This window comes from Heterocephalus glaber, unplaced genomic scaffold (genome assembly GCF_053883595.1).
Source record: "Heterocephalus glaber isolate CG9 unplaced genomic scaffold, H.glaber_assembly_v1.0 deba00000331, whole genome shotgun sequence".
In the NCBI taxonomy this organism is placed as follows: Eukaryota; Metazoa; Chordata; class Mammalia; order Rodentia; family Bathyergidae; genus Heterocephalus; species Heterocephalus glaber.
Genome location: NW_028258142.1, coordinates 63,874,298 through 63,893,006, shown reverse-complemented (window position 1 = coordinate 63,893,006; position 18,709 = coordinate 63,874,298). Strand labels below are relative to the sequence as shown.

The 18,709-nt window shown below is 49.0% G+C and overlaps 1 protein-coding gene across 7 annotated transcripts in view; it reads left to right on the top strand.

Annotated features, from left to right (window-relative positions):
- Lama1 (laminin subunit alpha 1) overlaps positions 1-18,709 on the top strand; it is a 132,103-nt gene that overhangs the window by 57,731 nt on the left and 55,663 nt on the right. For 6 of the 7 annotated variants that reach the window (XM_021265232.2, XM_004853311.3, XM_087194833.1 and 3 more), the window contains 12 exons: positions 474-653; positions 2,262-2,351; positions 3,621-3,738; positions 5,286-5,464; positions 6,103-6,208; positions 8,098-8,258; positions 8,961-9,101; positions 10,288-10,461; positions 11,699-11,800; positions 12,498-12,709; positions 13,444-13,555; positions 16,002-16,112. In XM_021265232.2, coding sequence (XP_021120891.2) covers positions 474-653; positions 2,262-2,351; positions 3,621-3,738; positions 5,286-5,464; positions 6,103-6,208; positions 8,098-8,258; positions 8,961-9,101; positions 10,288-10,461; positions 11,699-11,800; positions 12,498-12,709; positions 13,444-13,555; positions 16,002-16,112 — 1,686 coding nt within the window. The remainder of the gene's footprint in view (positions 1-473; positions 654-2,261; positions 2,352-3,620; positions 3,739-5,285; positions 5,465-6,102; positions 6,209-8,097; positions 8,259-8,960; positions 9,102-10,287; positions 10,462-11,698; positions 11,801-12,497; positions 12,710-13,443; positions 13,556-16,001; positions 16,113-18,709) is intronic. The other variant, XM_087194848.1, reaches the window with a different exon arrangement.

The following is an 18,709-nucleotide window of genomic DNA, read 5'->3' as shown; positions in this document are numbered from 1 at the left end:
CAGTGTGATGGAAACAGCCCTTGCTTTCTCACGCCTGGCTCAGTGAGGGGAAGCTACGCAACCCTCCCAGTGCTCTTCACGGCAGGAAGTCTGCAGAAAGCCTGCACTAAGAGCAAAGATTAAGAGAATGGGTATCTTCAAGGCTGTTGCCAGCTTCACCTCTAATTCCCCAGCATGGGTGTGGCGTTTGAAAGTTGCTTCTCCCAAGCTGTAGCCTGAGGGTAGATGCTGAAGCGTCCTCCCCACTCTGGGAGGAGAGGTCTCCAGCAAGCTCTCAGACGCTGGCCAGATGGCCTCATCGGTTACAGGCCGAGGACCTGGTGACGTATGAGTAGTTAGCACTTGTTGACACATTCTTACAGGAGCTCAGCTGTTTGGTTTTGTCTGTAGAGCTTACGTCCTAAAGTTAAGCAGCCAGGGCTCCCTCCTTGCATGTCTAAAGCTGACGTTTCCGTTGCTGTCTTCATCTTCAGATTCATACGTCACTCATCAATGGCAGGCCTAGTGCTGATGACCTTTCCCCCAGGCTGCTGGAATTCACCTCTGCCAGATACATCCGCCTCCGCCTGCAGCGCATCAGGACGCTCAATGCAGACCTCATGACCCTCAGCCACCTGGACCCCAGAGACATCGACCCCATCGTCACAAGACGGGTGAGTCTGGCGGTGCCTGACCATTGGGCAAGGTTAGTTTGTTTCAGAGAACATTCTCCTCTTTCCTTCCTGTTCTCTTCCTGAGTTGTCTGTCTTCCTCCAAGCCATTACATCCTTACTTCATGGAAGAGCATTTGTCACTTGCTGTGGATGCCACCTTTAGGTGATGCACTGGAGTGGCAGTCTCAGGAGCCCGGGCCCTGTCCAGTCCCCGTGGGACCCTGGTGCGGTGAATGAAGCTGTCTTTCCTCTTCACCCCCCACTCTGGCTCCACATCTGGTTTTCTGCGAGTCAGGAAACTTTGTATTTTAATTTCAAATTTTGAAAGTTTAGGAACATTTAATACAGTCCACAGGTTTAATTGTACAACTAGGTGTACCAGACTTGTGGGGATAAATATTGTCATAGCCCTTCATACCTGGGGTGTGGAGTAGCATTTTAAGAAACTGGTAAACATTTATCGGAAGCAGTTGCACCATTTTCCAATCAGACCAGCAACGTGCAAGAGCTCTGGCTGGTCAGGTGTATCCAGACTCTGAGTGATCTTGGTTGTCCTCCTGTCCGCTGCCATGACCTGCACATGGCGCCCTGTCCCATGATGTCCTTTTGCATTTCTCTGGTGACTAATTTTGAGCATTTGCGTATTAGTATTTGATCACATTTTGTGTTCACTTTGAATTGGGCTACCTGTCTCCTTACTCCTGAGTTATAAAAGATCTTCATCCATTTTGAGCACAAGTCCGTTTTCAGATGTGTAGATACCGTTAATATCTTTGATCTGTCTGGAACTTGCTTATTCATTTTCCTAACTTGGACTTTTAATGAGCAGAGATTTCAGTTCTGATGAAATTCAACAAGATGATATGATTGTGTATATAGACAATCTATAAAACAATACTAGAAAAAATGAATTTGGCAATATTGCAATATACAAATCAAATGAATCACATAAGAGAATTATATTAGCACTCATGCAAAAATTAAAGAAGTGGCGATATCAGATCATAAGAGGAAATCACCTTATCCTATTATTGATTTTTTATGTTAGGCCAGTGATGACGAACCCTTTAGGGGTTGAATGCTACACTGCAACCCAAAACCCACTTATTTATCACAAAGTGCCAAACTACAATTAAACCTGAATATTGAGGTTTTAGTTTAGATAAGACAGCTCTACATTAACATCTTTCTTTTGCCTTAAAAGAAAAACAAATGACATGGGTTTGCCACCACTGTGTTAGGCTGTGTCCTGGAATAAACCTCACTGGTTCGTGATGTATTGTCCTTTTCAGATACTTCTGTATACAGCTTAATGGTATTTTTAGGGGTTTTGACAACATGGGTTTTGAAGACAACTACTTTGGTTTAAGATGAAGTCAAGTTGGAAAATGGTTTTAGATTCTTCTGGGTTCTGTTGATGAACTGATTTGAGCATTTATTGATTTCAAATGAGAACAAAGATTCTTTGCACATGAAATACAGTTTTAGAGTGTGTGGATCATCTTAGATTACCCATGACTTATACACTGCCCATTTGTGCCGTGCCAACATTTTCTTTTCACTGAAACAAAGGTTTGAGTTTCCGTTTATGACCTTCTTTCCCCGCAGTACTACTACTCCATCAAAGACATTTCTGTAGGAGGGATGTGTATCTGCCACGGCCACGCGAGCAGCTGTCCGTGGGATGACACCAGGAAGGTAAGTCGCGGGACTCCCACCCCTGAGACTCCACCGGAAGCCCTCACTGCAGTCCTCTGCATTACTCTCTGCTCATTCAGGCACAAGTGGCAGGGTATGAAATCACCCACAGGAAACAGAATACAGGATTCTCAGAGGATTCAACTGGCTTCATATTTTAAACAGTTTCATCATTTTGCTTTGTTTGGAGGATATATTTGTAATTAAGTCCTTGCTGTGACTTTTTTGTGGAAAGACCTCCATACCATACCATGTATCATGATTTAGATCTGTTTGGCCTAGACAGATCGAACCAGTTTTAACTATTCCCCATAATGATAATAAAATAAATGGGTAAGCTATAAAGTTTGTTAAGGGATGAAGTAATTGTGAAATTCGTTTTATTCCCTATCCTCCTGATTTTAGTAAAAGAGCTGCAGGGACCATTGAATCTGCACTTGGGGGTCTGAAGTTTGAAGCTCTTCTCTACAGAAGAGTCAGGCAGAAACCATGTACAATTAGCTGCTATGTTTACACTTTTTTCCAAGAAGGGCTCCTCTCTTCTGGTTTTCTCCCTTTCCATTTTTGTGATACTAAACCGAGATAAAGTTTCTGGGGTTAGCATAATATGAAGTAAGTAATGTCTTCTCTTTTTAAAACACATGAGGTTACTTTTTTCCCCTCCAATCTTAGTAGTTCTTTATTGAGTAGGATTGTCTTTTTTTTCTTTTCTGGAGATTGAACCCTAGGGCTTTGTACATGCTGGGAAAATGCCGTACCCCTGAGCTACAGCACCAAATTGTTCTATTTTTTTACTAAAAAAATCTGTGAGTGCATATCAGCAAGCGATTTATGAGAAAACATTGGGAAAATCTCCTAATAGTTAAGAAAGTTACTAATAAGAGCTTCCAACCATTAAAGGGTATGTGTCTATGAAAAAACTTCTGTTAGTTAACCCATGTTTTTTTTTTTTTTTTGGTACTGGGGATGGAACTCGGGTCCTTATGCTTGTGTAGCAGGCAGCGAAACCACTGAGCTAAATCCCCGGCCCTGTTAACCCATGTTTCATCTTTGCTTCAGTCTGCCTCACTGTTGTTTGTAACCAGATTGTATGCATGCATTCTTCTCTAAAACTGAAGCGCAGCATGTCTGCTGCAGCCACAGAGCAGTTCAGTCTGTAGCTCAGGGGTACGCTTGTCAAGGCCTGTCATCATTTGCCCGTGACAGGTTCTGTTCTTCAATAAAATGTGGCACAGTTTTCTGATCCCATTTTGCACCCTTCCTGCTCAGCGACTGCAGTGCCAGTGTGAACACAACACCTGTGGGGAGAGCTGCAACAGGTGCTGCCCTGGGTACCACCAGCAGCCCTGGAGGCCGGGCACCGTGTCCTCCGGCAACACCTGCGAAGGTCAGTGCCCTTACCCGCGGTGGTCAGGGTGGTTTCTTCCTCTCTGCCTTGGGTTGTGAGGTCCTGACAGAGTTTGCAATGAGTCGGTGACTGTTTTCTCAGAACTTTAGATGGTGCTCCGAGCTGCAGATGCCAATAACAAAGTCTAAAGTATCGAGGGCTAAATGGGCTCCGTGGATTTGCTATTGCATCTAAGGTCTCCTTCCCATTTACCCATTTATTCTTTATTAATTTGGATTTGATATTTAAATACGCAACACAGATAGAACATTCTGACATCTGAGAATACATAGAAACATAGGTGGAAAGCATCCCTCATCCCCCTCTTTCCTACCTTTCATGATTTCTGAGTGAGTTATGCAAATGAGGCTTACATTAGCACATTCCTACTCCCTGTGTGGTTCTTACCCAGCAGATGGTGCAATATGCATGGCATTTAATTGCTATTTAGACATTTTCCTGGGTGCTGAAGATTAGACCCAAGGTGTCATATATGCTAAGCATGCTCTCTACCACTGAGCTGAGCCCCCAGCCCCACACGTTGCTTTTTCGTTTGTTTTTTTGGTACCGGGGATTGAACTCGGGTCCTTGCGCTTGCGAAGCAGGCAGCGACACCACTGAGCTAAATCCCTGGCCCACGTTGCTTTTTATTTATTTTGTTTTAATTAGTACCTGTGTGCAGTACACAACGATGACATGCGTTGTATGGAGTTGTTAGGTGTGCATAACTCATCTTAGTTCTTTTTATTCACTGCCCTCACCCCTTGGTCTCCTCATTCGCAAAAGATCTAGCTCCAAGTTTCCCACTATCTGTCTTTTATTTTGCTCTTTAAGTTATTTATACATTAGGCTTCTCATATAAGAGAAACCATGCAATATTTAAGCTTGTGTGTCTGATTTACTCCACTCACCTTTATGGTCCATCCACTTTCCTAGAAATGACTCATGTCTATCCTTCTTTATGGCAGAGTAGTGCTCCATTGTGTATAAATACATTTTCTTTATCCATTCATCTGTTGATTGACATGTGGGCCACTTCCAAGATTTAGCTATTGTGAGTTGTGCTGCTGGGCATAAACATGGGTGTGCATCAACCACTGTAATATGATCACCCTGCTTTTTAATACTTAACAGTGTATCTTTAAACTCTTTCCATGCTAGCAATTTGAAATGCTGTTTTTAAAGGCAGTTACACAGAATTCCATCATGTGGATATAATAAAGTGGTTTAACAGCTCCCTGTTGGTAGAGGTTTCGGTGGATGCCAGCCTGTTGTTAACAGGGCCAGTGACGCTGTGTTGAACCCTGCCTGGGTCCTTGGGAATTGTCGGGGGCTTTCAGGGTATAAGCCCAGGAGATGGCTTGCTGGGTCAGAGGGATGTGCAGATGTACTTTTTGAGCAGCTTTTCCTGATTGTCCCTCAGGGTATTGCCTCTGCCTTACGAACATTTTTTATTCTGGAATTTCAGTTTAAAGTGTAGTCGCAGCAGGTCACTTTATACAGGACCCACTGTGTGTGCTAACTGAGATGCCGGCACACTTTTCCAGAATGTAACTGCCACAACAAAGCCAAAGACTGCTACTATGACGAAAATGTTGCGAATCAGAAGAAAAGTCTGAACACCGCAGGGCAGTTCCGAGGCGGTGGCGTGTGTGTTGGCTGCCAGCAGAATACCATGGGGATCAACTGCGAAACCTGCGTTGACGGCTACTACAGGCCGCACAAGGTGAGCGTGTGCTTCCCACGGCAGGCCGTCCTGGATCCCCAAGGTGGAAGTGACTCTGCCGAGTCTCAGCCTCTCCGTGACAGCCCGACTTCCCTCCGTGATGCCCCATGGTGGTTCTTCTTTTGCTGGAAGTGTTCTTGCCATCTCTGTCCCCACTCATCCTCTCTCCTGGCTCACAGTGGGATGTGTGTGCGTGATGTGACTTGGATCATGAGCCTGCGAGCCCTGTCAGCTTGGGTAACACTCACCTAAACGTGGAGATGAAGCCGAGGACCAAAGCAGCAGGCTCATGGCCATAGGATCCCATAGGATCCCCGCAGGCGGACCCCAGTTGACTTGATATGTACTTGTGTTGTGGGTGGCTCGGGTGTAGGTAATGCCTGCAAATGGCTATGAGAGAGAGCAGAGCTGGAAGGCAGGCAGCAGGTCCTGGGGAAGGATGGCACTCAACTGATGGTACAGACTGCTGTCACCATCTAAAGATGTTGGGGCCTTCTACCTCCCTGAGACCCATATCCCTCACTACACGAAGTCACTGTTACGGTGTCTTTGGCGAAAGCCTAGCATCGTTGATGTCATTGGTGCCAGCATCTCTGTTATCTCTCGTAAGCTAACCCAGGAACACCTCTGTCTCACAGGTTTCTCCTTATGAGGATGAGCCCTGTCGTCCCTGCGACTGCGACCCGCTAGGGTCCCTCAGCTTCGTCTGCATTAAGGACGATCTCCAGTCGAACTTGCACGACGGTGCGTACCTGATTCGCTTTCCTCCTGCCGATCTCCTTCTGTGGTGGAAGATTTGTCTCGCTAGCACTATTCCTGTTGCGTAGCCATCTGGGAATGCGATTCTTATTCAGCAGAACTTCAGCAGGCGCCTGCCGTGTCTCAGGGTGTCTTCTGTGGCCGGGGATGTAGATGTGAACAGCATGGTCAGGGGCTCGCTTTCTGGCAGCAGGCAGCAAATAGGTGCACAGGTGCAGTGCCGGGAAGCGCAGTGCTGTGGGCATAGAGCAGAATGAGGCATCGTGATGGAGGGGAGGTGGACATGGAGGGGCTGGCGCTGGGGTGATGAGATGCCGTTTAGGGAGAAAATCGCTGTAGGAGCGTTGGAGCATTCGCTGTAGGGAGACAGGGCTCAGTGTGAGCCAAGTGTGGAAATGTCAGTAAATAGCAGTAAGTGGCAGTCGCTCTGGGTAGCTCAGAGGAGGTGCTAGGAGGGCTTTTGCGTACATCACCTAGAGAGCAGCAGGTCTCCCAGTGCACTGCGGAATGTCGGTGCTCTTCCTGTTTCCGAGACTGGGAAATGGGCCTGCAGATGCCCGACTTTCCTGAATAGGCTGCTTCTGTTCAGAGGCTTCTGTGCCCCGTCCTGTGCCCAGCCGGGGGCAGTCCTGGTGGCCGTGGACCCGCAGGGCGGGAGGGGAAAGGACACAGCGGGACTGAGCCTTCTGTCCACTGAGAGCTGAACCTGGACGGGTACTGCTCCTGCTGCTGGTGACAGGGACCCTGGACTGTGTTCACTTAAAAAAATACCACCTAAGCCCTTCAGCCAGGACAGAGGGAAGTGTTTAACCCACCTCAGGGCGAGGAAGCCGTGGCTCAGAGCAGTGAAGCACGTGGGCAGCGTCCCGCGCCGGTAAGAGTCAGAGCTGCTTTAAACACAGGTGGTGCCATTGATCTCTACAGGTGATTTGCCTCTGTGCTTTATTTTAAAACTGTTTTGCAGCTTACGATATCCCCAGCTCTTCTTTTAGTTTTTCTTTTGAGGCAGGGTCTCGCTAAATTGCCAAGACTGGGCTGCAACTTGCAGCCTTCCTGCCTCAGCCTCTCAGAGTGCTGGGAGTACAGGGCCCTGTCGCAGTGCCTGCTTGCCTTGTAATTCACCGCCATTCTCCCATTTAAATTATATGACTTAATATGTAATTATTTAGTGTGTTATATAGTTTAATATAATTTAGCTCACTGCCTTCACCAGCACAGTCTAATAGCAGAACACTTTCACCTTCCGGGGAGGGAACTCCTTAGATCTCTGTTCATCAGTTGATGGATACTTGGCTATCATGAATCATGCCGCTGTGAACATTTGTCTACACAGTTTGGGGGACACATATCTTCATTTTTGTGGGTATTCCATTGTACCATATGGCAACTCTATACCTAACATCTTTCTTTTTGGGGACAGGGTCTTGCTGCATAGTTCAGACTGGCCTTGAACGCAGCATGTAGCTCAGGCTGGCGTCAAACTCGCTGCCATCCTCCTGCCCCAGCCTCTCCCATACCTACCATTTAGAAGAAGTGCTAGTGTTTTCCAGGGTTCCTGTGCCGTGTCCCATTACCACCAGTCCCTGTAAAGTTCTTCTTTTGTTTTTCTTTTTCTTTAAACCGGACTTGGACAATGGTGGCCTGTGTACCAGAGCCACACGCTGGCTGTTTTTGTGAATACGGCTTTCTTAGAACCAAGCTGCGGCTGTCTGCTTCTCTGCCGTGGGCAGCCGTGTTCGAGCAGGAATGGCTGAGCTGCATAGCTGCGGCAGAGGCTGTGGCCAAAGCCCAGAATGTGGGCCCTGAACCTCACAGGAAAAGCTGGCCGGCATTTGCCGCCAGCCTCTTACCTTGCTCCGGGTCTCTGTCCGCAGGGCTCTGGCCGGGGCAGTGCCCCTGTAAAGCGGGTTATGGAGGAGAGAGGTGTGACCGCTGCCAGTTTGCCTACAAGGGCTTCCCGAGCTGCGTGCACTGTGACTGCAGCCCGGCGGGCAGCGTGAACGACGACCCGTGTGCGGAGCCGTGTCTTTGCAAGGTCAGTGCGGAGGCCGGGGCGCCCCTGGGATTCTCTGGCTCCTCAGGAATAGGAGCGTGTTCACTGGCCCAGATGGTGGTCCTGGCGGGGAGGTTTCCGCAGAGCTGGCCACACCACGTGTGGCGCGTCCGGGCAAGCAGCTGTGTCCACATCCTTGGACTTGGAGATTCCTGGGTTTGTGTTTTGCTGCTCCCGGTGGTGGGCCTCTGTTCCCGATGGATCTCAGTGACTTCCGAGGTGACGCCAACCCTGCACGCCTTGTCTTTGACCTTGGCTTAATTCTTCCCTGACTTTCTTCTCCAGCTTGGAGTCTGGAGTAGAGCTGGGTCAACACTGCATTTCCAAGAACATTAATTAAGTGCAGGTCTGTTATCTGGGATCTGCTAAGAAGGAATGCAGCAAGCATAAGAAATGCATTCCTCTGGTACCCGGAGGGGGCTATTCGGTCATATGACACGAATAACAATTTCCCTGCAGTTCTGAGGATTTCCCGCTGTACCTGTGTGCTTGTTCCCACACTCGCAGAGTCCTAGGCACCTGTTGATGTGACTGAAAATAATCCTGAGTATTTGTGAATAGGAAAAGCACTTGTACAGCCCATTTTATTGACCTGTTCTGTGGCCTGTCAGCCCCCTTCTCCATGTCATGCATGTGTCCTGTTCTGTCTGGTTTCCCCAGCTAACCTTTGATGGTAACTTGCAGGACAACGTCGAGGGCGAAGCCTGCGATCGCTGCAAACCAGGGTTCTACAACCTACAGGAGAAGAACCTGCAGGGCTGCTCTGAGTGCTTCTGCTTCGGCGTGTCCGGCGTCTGTGACAGCCTTTCTTGGGCCCTGGGTCAGGTGGGTGCGGCTGTGTCTGGCCGGGTCTCAGGAACAGGCGAACCTCCTGAGCTCTCCCTGTGGATTCCAAGCCTGCCCCTGACCGGCCAGACAGCCAGGCCACTCCCAAAAGTGTCCTGAAGCTTTCTGAGTTGCGGGTTTGTTCCTGCATACCTTTTCCTACCCAGTGAGCAGGCTGATGCGGTATTGCAAGGTGCTTCTTGTTTCATTTCTTCGCCCGGGAGATGCTTCAAGTGGGGTTCGGAGCGAACCTGCCTGCCCCCTCTGGTCTCCAGCAGGAGGCACACGGAACCAGGTCCTGTGACTCCTCTGGCTCTGAGAAGCTGAGGGTGGGAAGGACGGCACAGCAGCGGGTGGCTCGGGGCGGTAAGGCTAGGAAGGCTGCTTAGGAAACAGGAAGTGGAGGCACCTGAGTGCCAGGGAGGCAGCACATGGTGCCAGGGGAGGAGCCACCGTGTGACTGCAGAGGACAGGAGCTGCCGGGCACATGGATGACCCCGGAGACTACTGTGACCACCACACGGTGGGGCAGGGCCATTAGGAGCACTGCATCTGAAGGTTGGGACGCATTTTGCAGCATTTGGGTAAAAAACAGGAAGGGGGAGTCGGAGTTTACGAAAACATTCATTCACTGCATGTACAAGCTGAGATGCTGGGGACTGGAAGTGTTTGGGGCTGCAGATTTTTTTCAGAGGTTGGGCTGCTTGCACATGCACAATAAACTATCTCAGGGGCAGAATCCAAGTCTAAATGCCAAATTCGTTGACGTTCTACATGCACCTGATGCACACAGCCTGAAGGTAATTTTACGTAGTATTTTTTGTGCACCTGCATTTTGACCTAAACTCTTCACACGAGGTAGGTCAGGTGTGGAATTTTACCCTTGTAGCATTGTGTTGGTAAAAGTTTTGGTTTTTGGAACACTTGGAGATAGATATAGATAGATAATTTCCCACTTCCTTTCTGGTTTTGGCTTTTTATTTGCATTAGCTGATTTGGCTTTGAGGTACATATGTTTTCTTGGCAGGGTCATGTGTTGTGCCCTTTGGTAGCAATCATTATTTGAACTTCATCCCTAGCTAACCTTTGTGAGTCCGCCCTTCATCACGAAGATATTTGCACAAGACTGGGTGGAACTCAAGGCAGCCTCAGTTGCGTGTCGTAAGATTCTCAAATTCTCTTTAAGGTGAATGACATGTCTGGGTGGCTGGTCACAGACCTGGTCAGTGCCAGGGAGATCAAGTCCCAGCAGGAGGTGGCAGGCGGGCGCCGTCAGATCAGCATCAGCCATGTGGAGGTGACGCAGAGGCTGGGCGCCAGGTACTACTGGTCGGCCCCCGAGGCCTACCTGGGGAACAAGGTACGTGCGTGTGCTGAGCAGAGACTGGTGGGGCAGAGGGCACAGTGTTCAGAAAGAACTTCTCTGGGCACATTTGAAGGAGTCCTGCGGGCCAGCGTGGAGCAGCTTATGGCCTTTCACTTAGACCGGACGCTTGCTCGGGTTCTGCTCACTCTGAGGAGTGAAGTCCCGGCCCCCTGCTTCCCTCCCCGGGTCCCTGGAACACAGGAGCTCTGTGATGTGTCTGTTCAATTCCAGCCTGGAGGAGTTAGTGGGACTCCGAGTGGAGGGCCTAGTGCAGGGAAGACATGCAGGCCGCGTCCCACCAGGGTCCTGAGATGCCCTGGGTGTCGGGAGAGGCTGTCACATAGTCTGCAGATGGGAGCCGGCAGGGTACCCACAGTTTCAGTGTCAAGAAAGCACCAAACGGTGACCCACGACGTGGAAAGCGATTTCCTCTGCTGCCAATTTCCCCCTCCGGGTTCCTTATGCCCCTTCCCTCCAGATTCTGCTGGGTCAGAACATCTACTAGGGGAACTGTCTTGGTACCTGAAACTCCCTCCTCGCCTGGGGGCTGGGTGTGTTTTAAGGCCACCTGCTTTTGTGGTAATGTGATTGTGTCACTTGGTAAGCTTCCCATTAACACGATGATTGCATTTTCCAAGGAGTGTATGCTTCCGAGGTGTACTCATTTTTGAAAATGATTTTTCCATTAAGTTACAGCTGTAGACCATATACTCTGTAATGGATTTTTATCACCAAATTTCGGTGATTGTTTTTCTCTTGAAACCTTCTGTCCAGTTTTCGGATTGCAGATTTGTGTTCTGAGCATTATACTGTGACATGCTCGTTGGGAAGAAATCTCTTTGCACTAAAGCACATCTGGTGGGGAAGAGACACTTCCTTTAACTGGCAGAGCGCGTGTGATGCTTCCTATTAAGTAGGCAGTGGAGTCAGTATGTTGGGATTACAGTCATGGATCCGACTTCCCACCCCGAAAATTACTTAGGTAAAATAAATGTGGAATTAGCAGAAGCTTACAGTCATTTTCCTTAGGGTCTCCGAGAAAGACTGTATTTCTTCTGTGCGTATTCTGCAGGGATATGCTGTGTTTCAGCAACAGGGATTAAACAAAATATCCGTGTTGCCTGCTTTTCCTGCCTGCAGTGTGAATTTCTCGCAGCCTGGTATTTCTGGGTGGGCTCTCGCAGCCCCTTCTGTGCGCCCTGTCATTCTCACACCCACATAACCTTTCCAGCTGACCGCGTTCGGTGGCTTCCTGAAGTATACGGTGTCCTACGACATTCCAACGGAGACAGTGGACGGTGACCTCCTGTCTCACGCCGACGTCGTCATCAGGGTGAGCTCTTGGCTGCTTTGGCTGTGGAGCTGAAGGCTTGCGGGGGTGACGGCCTGGTGACTGGAAGTGGCCAGGGGGCCACCCCACCATCCCTGGTGTGCTCTGACCTCACGGCTGCCCTTGGGCCTCACAACCCCCTTCCCTCCTGCCATCAGCCGCCCCTGGTGGATGGATTAGGCAGCCAACAGTACGGGAACAGGAGATGCACAGCCACTTCTGTCCTGCGCGTCCTCACTCCCCACACAAAAGCCCCAGCTCAGCCTCACCCAGGGCCCGGGCACATTTGGGTTCTCATCTCCATTGTCCTTCCACCCTAAGCACCTCCACGTCCATATTTGTGAAGGACGATTCCAGGGAGAGTTGGAGGTATAATTACTGTCCGTCCATACTTTTCCCCACTTTCATTCTTTAAAGATGAGGGATTTCAAGCCAGATGCAGTGGCACACACCTGTAATCCCCGCATTCTGGGAGCCTGACACAAGAGGACGGCAAGTTCGAGCCTAGCCTGGGGAGCTTAGCAATTTAGCAAGACCTTGTCTCAAAATAAAAATTTTAAAAGGGCTGAGGATGTATCTCAGGGCAAAGGCTCTGGGCTCAGTCTCCCATACTGAAGGAAAAAAGTGACGCGCAATTCGATGCTATTTTTTGGTTATTCAGTGGAATTACAGATGCCTTCCCTCCCGTTTTGAATGCTAGGGAAATGGACTCATGCTAAGCACCCAGGCTGAGGGTCTCTCTTTACAACCCTACGAAGAGTACCACAACATGGTGAGGCTCGTGCCAGAGAACTTCTGGGATTACAGCACTAAGAGGGAGATTGACCGCGACCAGCTGATGACTGTGCTCGCCAACCTGAGCCACCTCCTCATCAGAGCCAACTACAACACCGCAAAGACGGCTCTTTACAGGTGCGTGTTCAAAGGGAGAGGACTTATGGTGAAGGTGCTTCTGTGCTGTTGTATATTTTAGGCTTAGTATGTTTCATAGCTGTTATATGAAGGATACCGTTAAAGGTACTAGCTCTAGTAAGTTATTTGTCTAAGTTATAAGTGTAAGTCTATTGAAGAGCGCAGGCTAGTTGGTCACGACAAATATGTCCAGTAGGGGGCAGTCTTGACCTGAGATTCAGACACTGCGGGGTATTTCCAAGGAAGGCTTGAAGAGTTCACAGTCACCCATACCACGTGGCATCTAGTTCTCTGTCTCTTGATGTTCATAGACTTCATTTTGCGAAGTTATTTGAGCTACTGTGTTCATCTTGGTTATTTTATTACTCTGAAGAGCCCAGTTTCTGGCACTGCCCACCCAAGCATAAAAGTTGGATGCTACTAAAGCAAACATGGCCTACTCATTGAAGGATCGTCTCTGCATTTGGGATAAGGTGACTCAGTGGATGAATTTTTATGAAGTGCTTCAACTCCAGATAGGCCGCCTGTACCAGTAGCATGTCTTTGCAACAAACACTGAAGACATTTCCAGGGAATAATGATTGCTGGCTTCCCGAGAGGAGGTGTTGGGGAAATCTGCAGTTACTTAGAAACACTGACTGCATGGCCATTTTGTTTGAATCGAATCCTTCCGGAACCCATCTTCATTGAGGTGAGGGGTGGCCCTTGCCATCACGAGCTCTGTCTCTTTGCAGGTTGGATTCTGTCTCTCTGGACATAGCGAGCCCCAATGCTATAGACCTGACAGTCGCCACCGATGTGGAGCACTGTGAATGTCCCCAGGGCTACCTGGGGACCTCCTGCGAGGTACCGCCTGCCTCTGTCTTCCTCCTTTGTTCTTATAAGAAATGTAATGATGAGTATTTGAATTTTAACGTTAGAAACCCAGTGTTTGGTTCAGATCTCATTGGATTGTACGGACATTGGAAATCGTGTTGTTTAAAGACGTTGGATTCTTGTACCAGGAGTGGGTGGGAGCAGCAGAGATGGCCTGATTTTGTGGAGCACCCTAGCCTTAGCACAGGAAGCCTGCAGTACCCATGTCAAGACTCTGCATTTCTAAGCAGAACTGAACATTGATGATCACCTGTGTCAGACCAGGATAGCTTCAGGCAAGCCTGGCCCATTTTGAGGCCTTTACATCACCTGGCTGCTTTACTTTTTGGGGGTTCTGGGCTCCACCTTACATAGCACCTGTAGGTTTGGGATCTGTGGAATAAACCAAATGCAGGTCATATATGTTCTAGAAAAGAAAACACTGCAGCTGTATAAATGTACCAGTGTTTTTCTTCTCATTATTCTCTGACAGTAGTTTGACAACCATCTACCTAGCCCTGACACTGTGTTAGGTATTATAAGTCATCCAGAGGAGATTTAAGGTCCTTAGGAGGATGTGCATTAGGTTGTATGCAAATACTATGCCACTCTGTGAAAGGGACTTGAACATCAAGGGTTCTGATGTCCCTGGGCCCTGGAACCCGTCACATGTGGATGCTGAGGGATGGCCTTCTAGGAAAATGCACTTCCTGCCATCAGTGAAAGTGCTGAATGGTTTGGACATTAGTGTTGGTAGTAACTCTCCCACGAGAGTGTCCTGTGTACACAGCAGTACTCTGGGCTCCTTCTGGCGTTACCCACTCGGGTCCTGACAACAGTGGTGGCTGCTTGGTCGGATATTTCTTTTCCAAAGATTAGGAAACTGAGGCACAGTGAGATTCAGTACCTTGACCTTGGTCCTGCGGCTAGGAAGTGGTGGTCCCATTGGAGTTTGACCTTCATCCAGCAGGATGTCAGGAACACCAAGGGAGGGAGGAGGAAACCAGGAACTGGAAGCCAGGCCGGCTAGACTGGAAGGGAGCAGCAGGGAGCAGCTGCTGCTAGATCCCTCCCAGGCCACTGGGCTCCGGAAGAAGTGGGGCTGCTGAACAGGTCCAATGGACTCCAGCAGGCAGGAGGAGCCTAGTGCAGTTGTGCCTCAGGATGCCCAGTGCTCATGTTGTCCCTTATATAAAGTGGCAGAGTATTTTATAACCTGCTTACACCTCGTATCATCTCTGGTGACTCACAAGGCACAATCCAGTCAGATGCTGTCTCAGTTGCTGTTCTCCTGCACGGTGCAGGGCATACTGACAAGAAAGAGCCCTGCGTGTTCAGCACAGGGCAGCTCTGTTCTGTGGCGCCCCGAAAGCGCGGCCGAGGCCCCTGAGGATGTGAGGCCTGGCCAATGATGTTATCATGCAGAACTCATTCTATCTCTACGGGCTGAGAGAGGCAGGCGGCTGCAGGCAGGGCATGGGCTCTCTGCCACCCTGTGCGCCTGGTGCCCCACAGACCCAGGCTGGTGCCCAGTTACTGCCACCTGCAGCAAGCCCAAGTGCTCAGTGGTGTGGGTGTGTTAGGGACTTGCACAGAGTCTGTGCCCATGAATGTATTTACGATCTTTGTGTAATTAAAATTCTCTCAAAGAATGCTCTTAAAAATGCTAACTCCCCATGGGGAGACGCTGACTTTAGTCAAGTCACAAATCCAGTGAACCCCACCTCTGCTTTCTTGGGGAGTTTTGTGTCTGAGGTCCCTGGCCTTGGAGCACACCTGGCTTTGAAGCGTCCCATGGACAGACGCTGCCCTGTCCAGCCTCCTGTCCTCCCGCTCTGTCTGCAAGGCAGAGACTGCTCCTCGGGTTTCCATGGGTGTGAGGCCCCTCCCTCCCACGTTGGGTGACAAGGAGGAGTGGCCTGACCTTGCCACCAATGGGCTTTGTGCTGGTGGCCAGTTAAAGTGGCACAGGGCGGCCCAGACCTGCGTGAGAATGTGTGCACTGTTGGGCTTTAACGAACGGTAAACGTGAGACAAAAGATACCATTGAGGGAAATGGATCCTCTTGGAAAAACTTGGGCCAGCTAGCACTGCACCACTTCCGGCTCGGGAGGACCCTGGGTCACCGCTGCAGTGCATCCTGGCTGGCGACGAGGCACTCGGCTTGTGTCACTGCTCCTGCCCTTCTCTGAGCCAAGGGGCTAGATTCCTCAGCTGGTTCCATAGCTCGGCAAACCTACAAGAAATCCCCAATTGCACACTTGAAATAGGTGAAGTTTGCGGTATGTCAGTAATATCTTGATGAAGATGTTCTAAAAACTAGAAAAAAAGAAACACATTTCTCTGCTCGGGCGAAGTCGAGCAGTGTCTTTTCCAAATGAGTGGGAGAGGAGGTGATTTGCATCACGTTCACAAGTTCGGTCGCCCCCTCTTACAGTCCTGCCAGCCTGGCTACTACCGCGTGGACGGCATTCTCTTCGGGGGGATCTGCCAGCCCTGTGAGTGCCACGGCCACGCGTGGGAGTGTGATGTTCATGGCGTTTGCCTGGTGAGTTTATTGCTCAGCCCTGAGCTCTTCATTGCCCAGAAGTGACTTTTTACAAAATGCTTTTTCCGCAGAATGTCCAGACTTCGAAGGCTCCAAGAGGAATTAGGAGCTTCAAGCCCATGCCTTGAAACCTTTCCTGCTGCTTTATAACCTGTTTTGTTTCGGAGCTGATGTCCTTTAGTGAAGTAGTTTGAACATCCCTTACCTGAAAATCCATACTCTGAAACACTCCGAAATCTGCAGGCTTTTGGAGGGTACCATGATGCCACAGGTGGCAAATTCCACACTGACCTTGCGTGAGGAATTAGAGTGGAGATGTAGGCGTGCTAAAAGTACTGGGCAGTGGTTCCTTCGGGCTGTGTGTGCATGTGACACAAATTAATTTCACGCTTACTTGGTCTTGGGTCCCATCTTCAAGGGATTACATTATGTAAATAATATATTTCCATCTCCATCCAAAAAAAAAAAAACCCAAATCCAAAATCACTTCAGATCCCAATGGATCCTGGCAGCAGGAAGGGGATGTGTGATATCATTCCAATTTTTTATTAGTAGAACAATGACAAGGAATTACTGACAGCAAAATTATAAGGCAATGTAAAGGTAGAAACACTGTCCACTGATTAAATTCAAAGCATCAGGTCTTCTCAATGAAAGTGCTTTTTTTGACATTCAGTGCCACAGTATGCCACAGGAGTAATAAAGCTTCTCATCGTCACGCTCTTTTGCACAATATAATGCTGTTTAGTTAGTTTGGATCAAATCTTCCAATACATACCTCTTTCATTAGCAATATGAGTCGAAACAGGGCTTCACAAATATGTAGTTAATTTCGGAGCTGGCACAGAGTGAGACTTGTTTTCTAGCTGCAGCCAGGAGTTTCGAGGCCCTTCTGCCTAGAAGCTGGGCGCCCTGTGGGCCTCCTAGACTCGCTGCTCAGAGGAGGAAATGTGTGTGCTGACACCCAGGAAGATGGGGAGATTTGTGTGCAGGTGCAGGGGAGTCTGAGCCCCAGAGCCAGCTACTTCTCCTCTCTGGGCCTAGTGTGTCTCTCCTGAGTGATGCTTCCCTTTGTTCTGTCTTGGTTTCCCCATTCTGGAAGTAAAGGGTTTGTAGGAATCAGGTTGCAGTCGCTCTAGGGTGGCTTCCCAGGGTGCAGGGCTCCTCCAAGCCCGGGTTGCTGTTGCTTCCTACTCTTCTCTCCCCTGCTGTTTGGATCTGCGAGGCCGCCCTCTCTGGCCCTCACATGTGCCCAGTAGTCAGGACGTCTTGGATGTGCCATCCGTGCTTCTGTGATAGCCAGTGTGTGCGTGTGTGCTTCTCATGCTTCTATAAGTATGCGTTCACAGAAATATATACTACATGTATGAAATATATGTGAAATGTGCTCATGGTGTACACTAGACATGCTAAATAGACACTAAATATGCGCATGTCCAGTGAGTAGCTTATATTTAGTTATCTAAGTAGCTCTTTGCACTTCAACACGTTAATGTCTCCTTTCAATCTTTGACTATGTTAGAATAGCTTGGAAATATTTTGACACAATATTTGTACATATTTATGGCCTACAGCGTGGTTCCACACATGTAAATAGTGTGCAGAGGTCACATCGGGGAGGCAGCGAGCACTTCCATCTCTGCAGCCACTTAACCACTTGTGTGGCCTCTCCTGGCCCCTGGGTAACATGCTGTAGACTGCTGTAGACTCCAAGTGCTGGGCTAAAGAGTGGGCAGACTCGTGCTCCAGTAACTGGACATGGGTACCTGGTGGCTAACCCCACTTCTCACCCCTCCCCGCTCTCTGGCAGCTGCTCCTTTGTGAAAGTGACGTTTTGCTTCACAAATGCGTGACACTGCGCAGCGTTGGCCTCCTGGTGCCTTCCAGTTACTCCTTCCATGCATCTGGTTCCACCATCTCTGCCATCTCTGGGTTGTTCCTGAGGGCTGATTTCTCTCCCATTTGTGGATTAGTGCATTCAGACCTGTGCTAGTTGTACAATTGTCTAAAACCAGTCGTTTGATAAACAGTGGACCCTTGAGTTACGACCAGCCTGACATGTGAACAACTTGGGCTATGACTGGAATTTTAGTTTTAACTTAGGACCAAAGTCTTGAGTTATGGCCTGAATGCCAGCAGCTTGTGCTTCGAGATAGTCTCACATACAGATTTAACCCTTAACGAGTTCTGGAAGGAACATGACAAGTGTCCTTTCCTGTGTGGGGTTGAGAAATCCTGGGCCAGTGTCTCTCTAAGGACAAATCTCTGAGGTTTGCCTGTATCAGGAGAGAGACTTTGAAGGCAGTTGACCAATGTGAGTTACAACCATCCCTCAGGAATGAATTGAGTTCGTAAGTCAAGGGTCCACTGTTCTTTGCTCCGTTTTCTGGTTGTTTGTTACAGGTGGACAAATCTGGTACCAGTTACTCTAATGTGGTTGGAGCAAAAATCTTAGGTTCTTCTTTTATACAAATTATAATTTAAAGTTAGTTGATCTGGAAACAGATAACCCTTCCTCCTATCACTTGTTGCTGGGCTATTGTTTTCGCATTTGTCTTGTTTGTGTATTTGAACTTGGGCTTCATATTGTCGGCCGA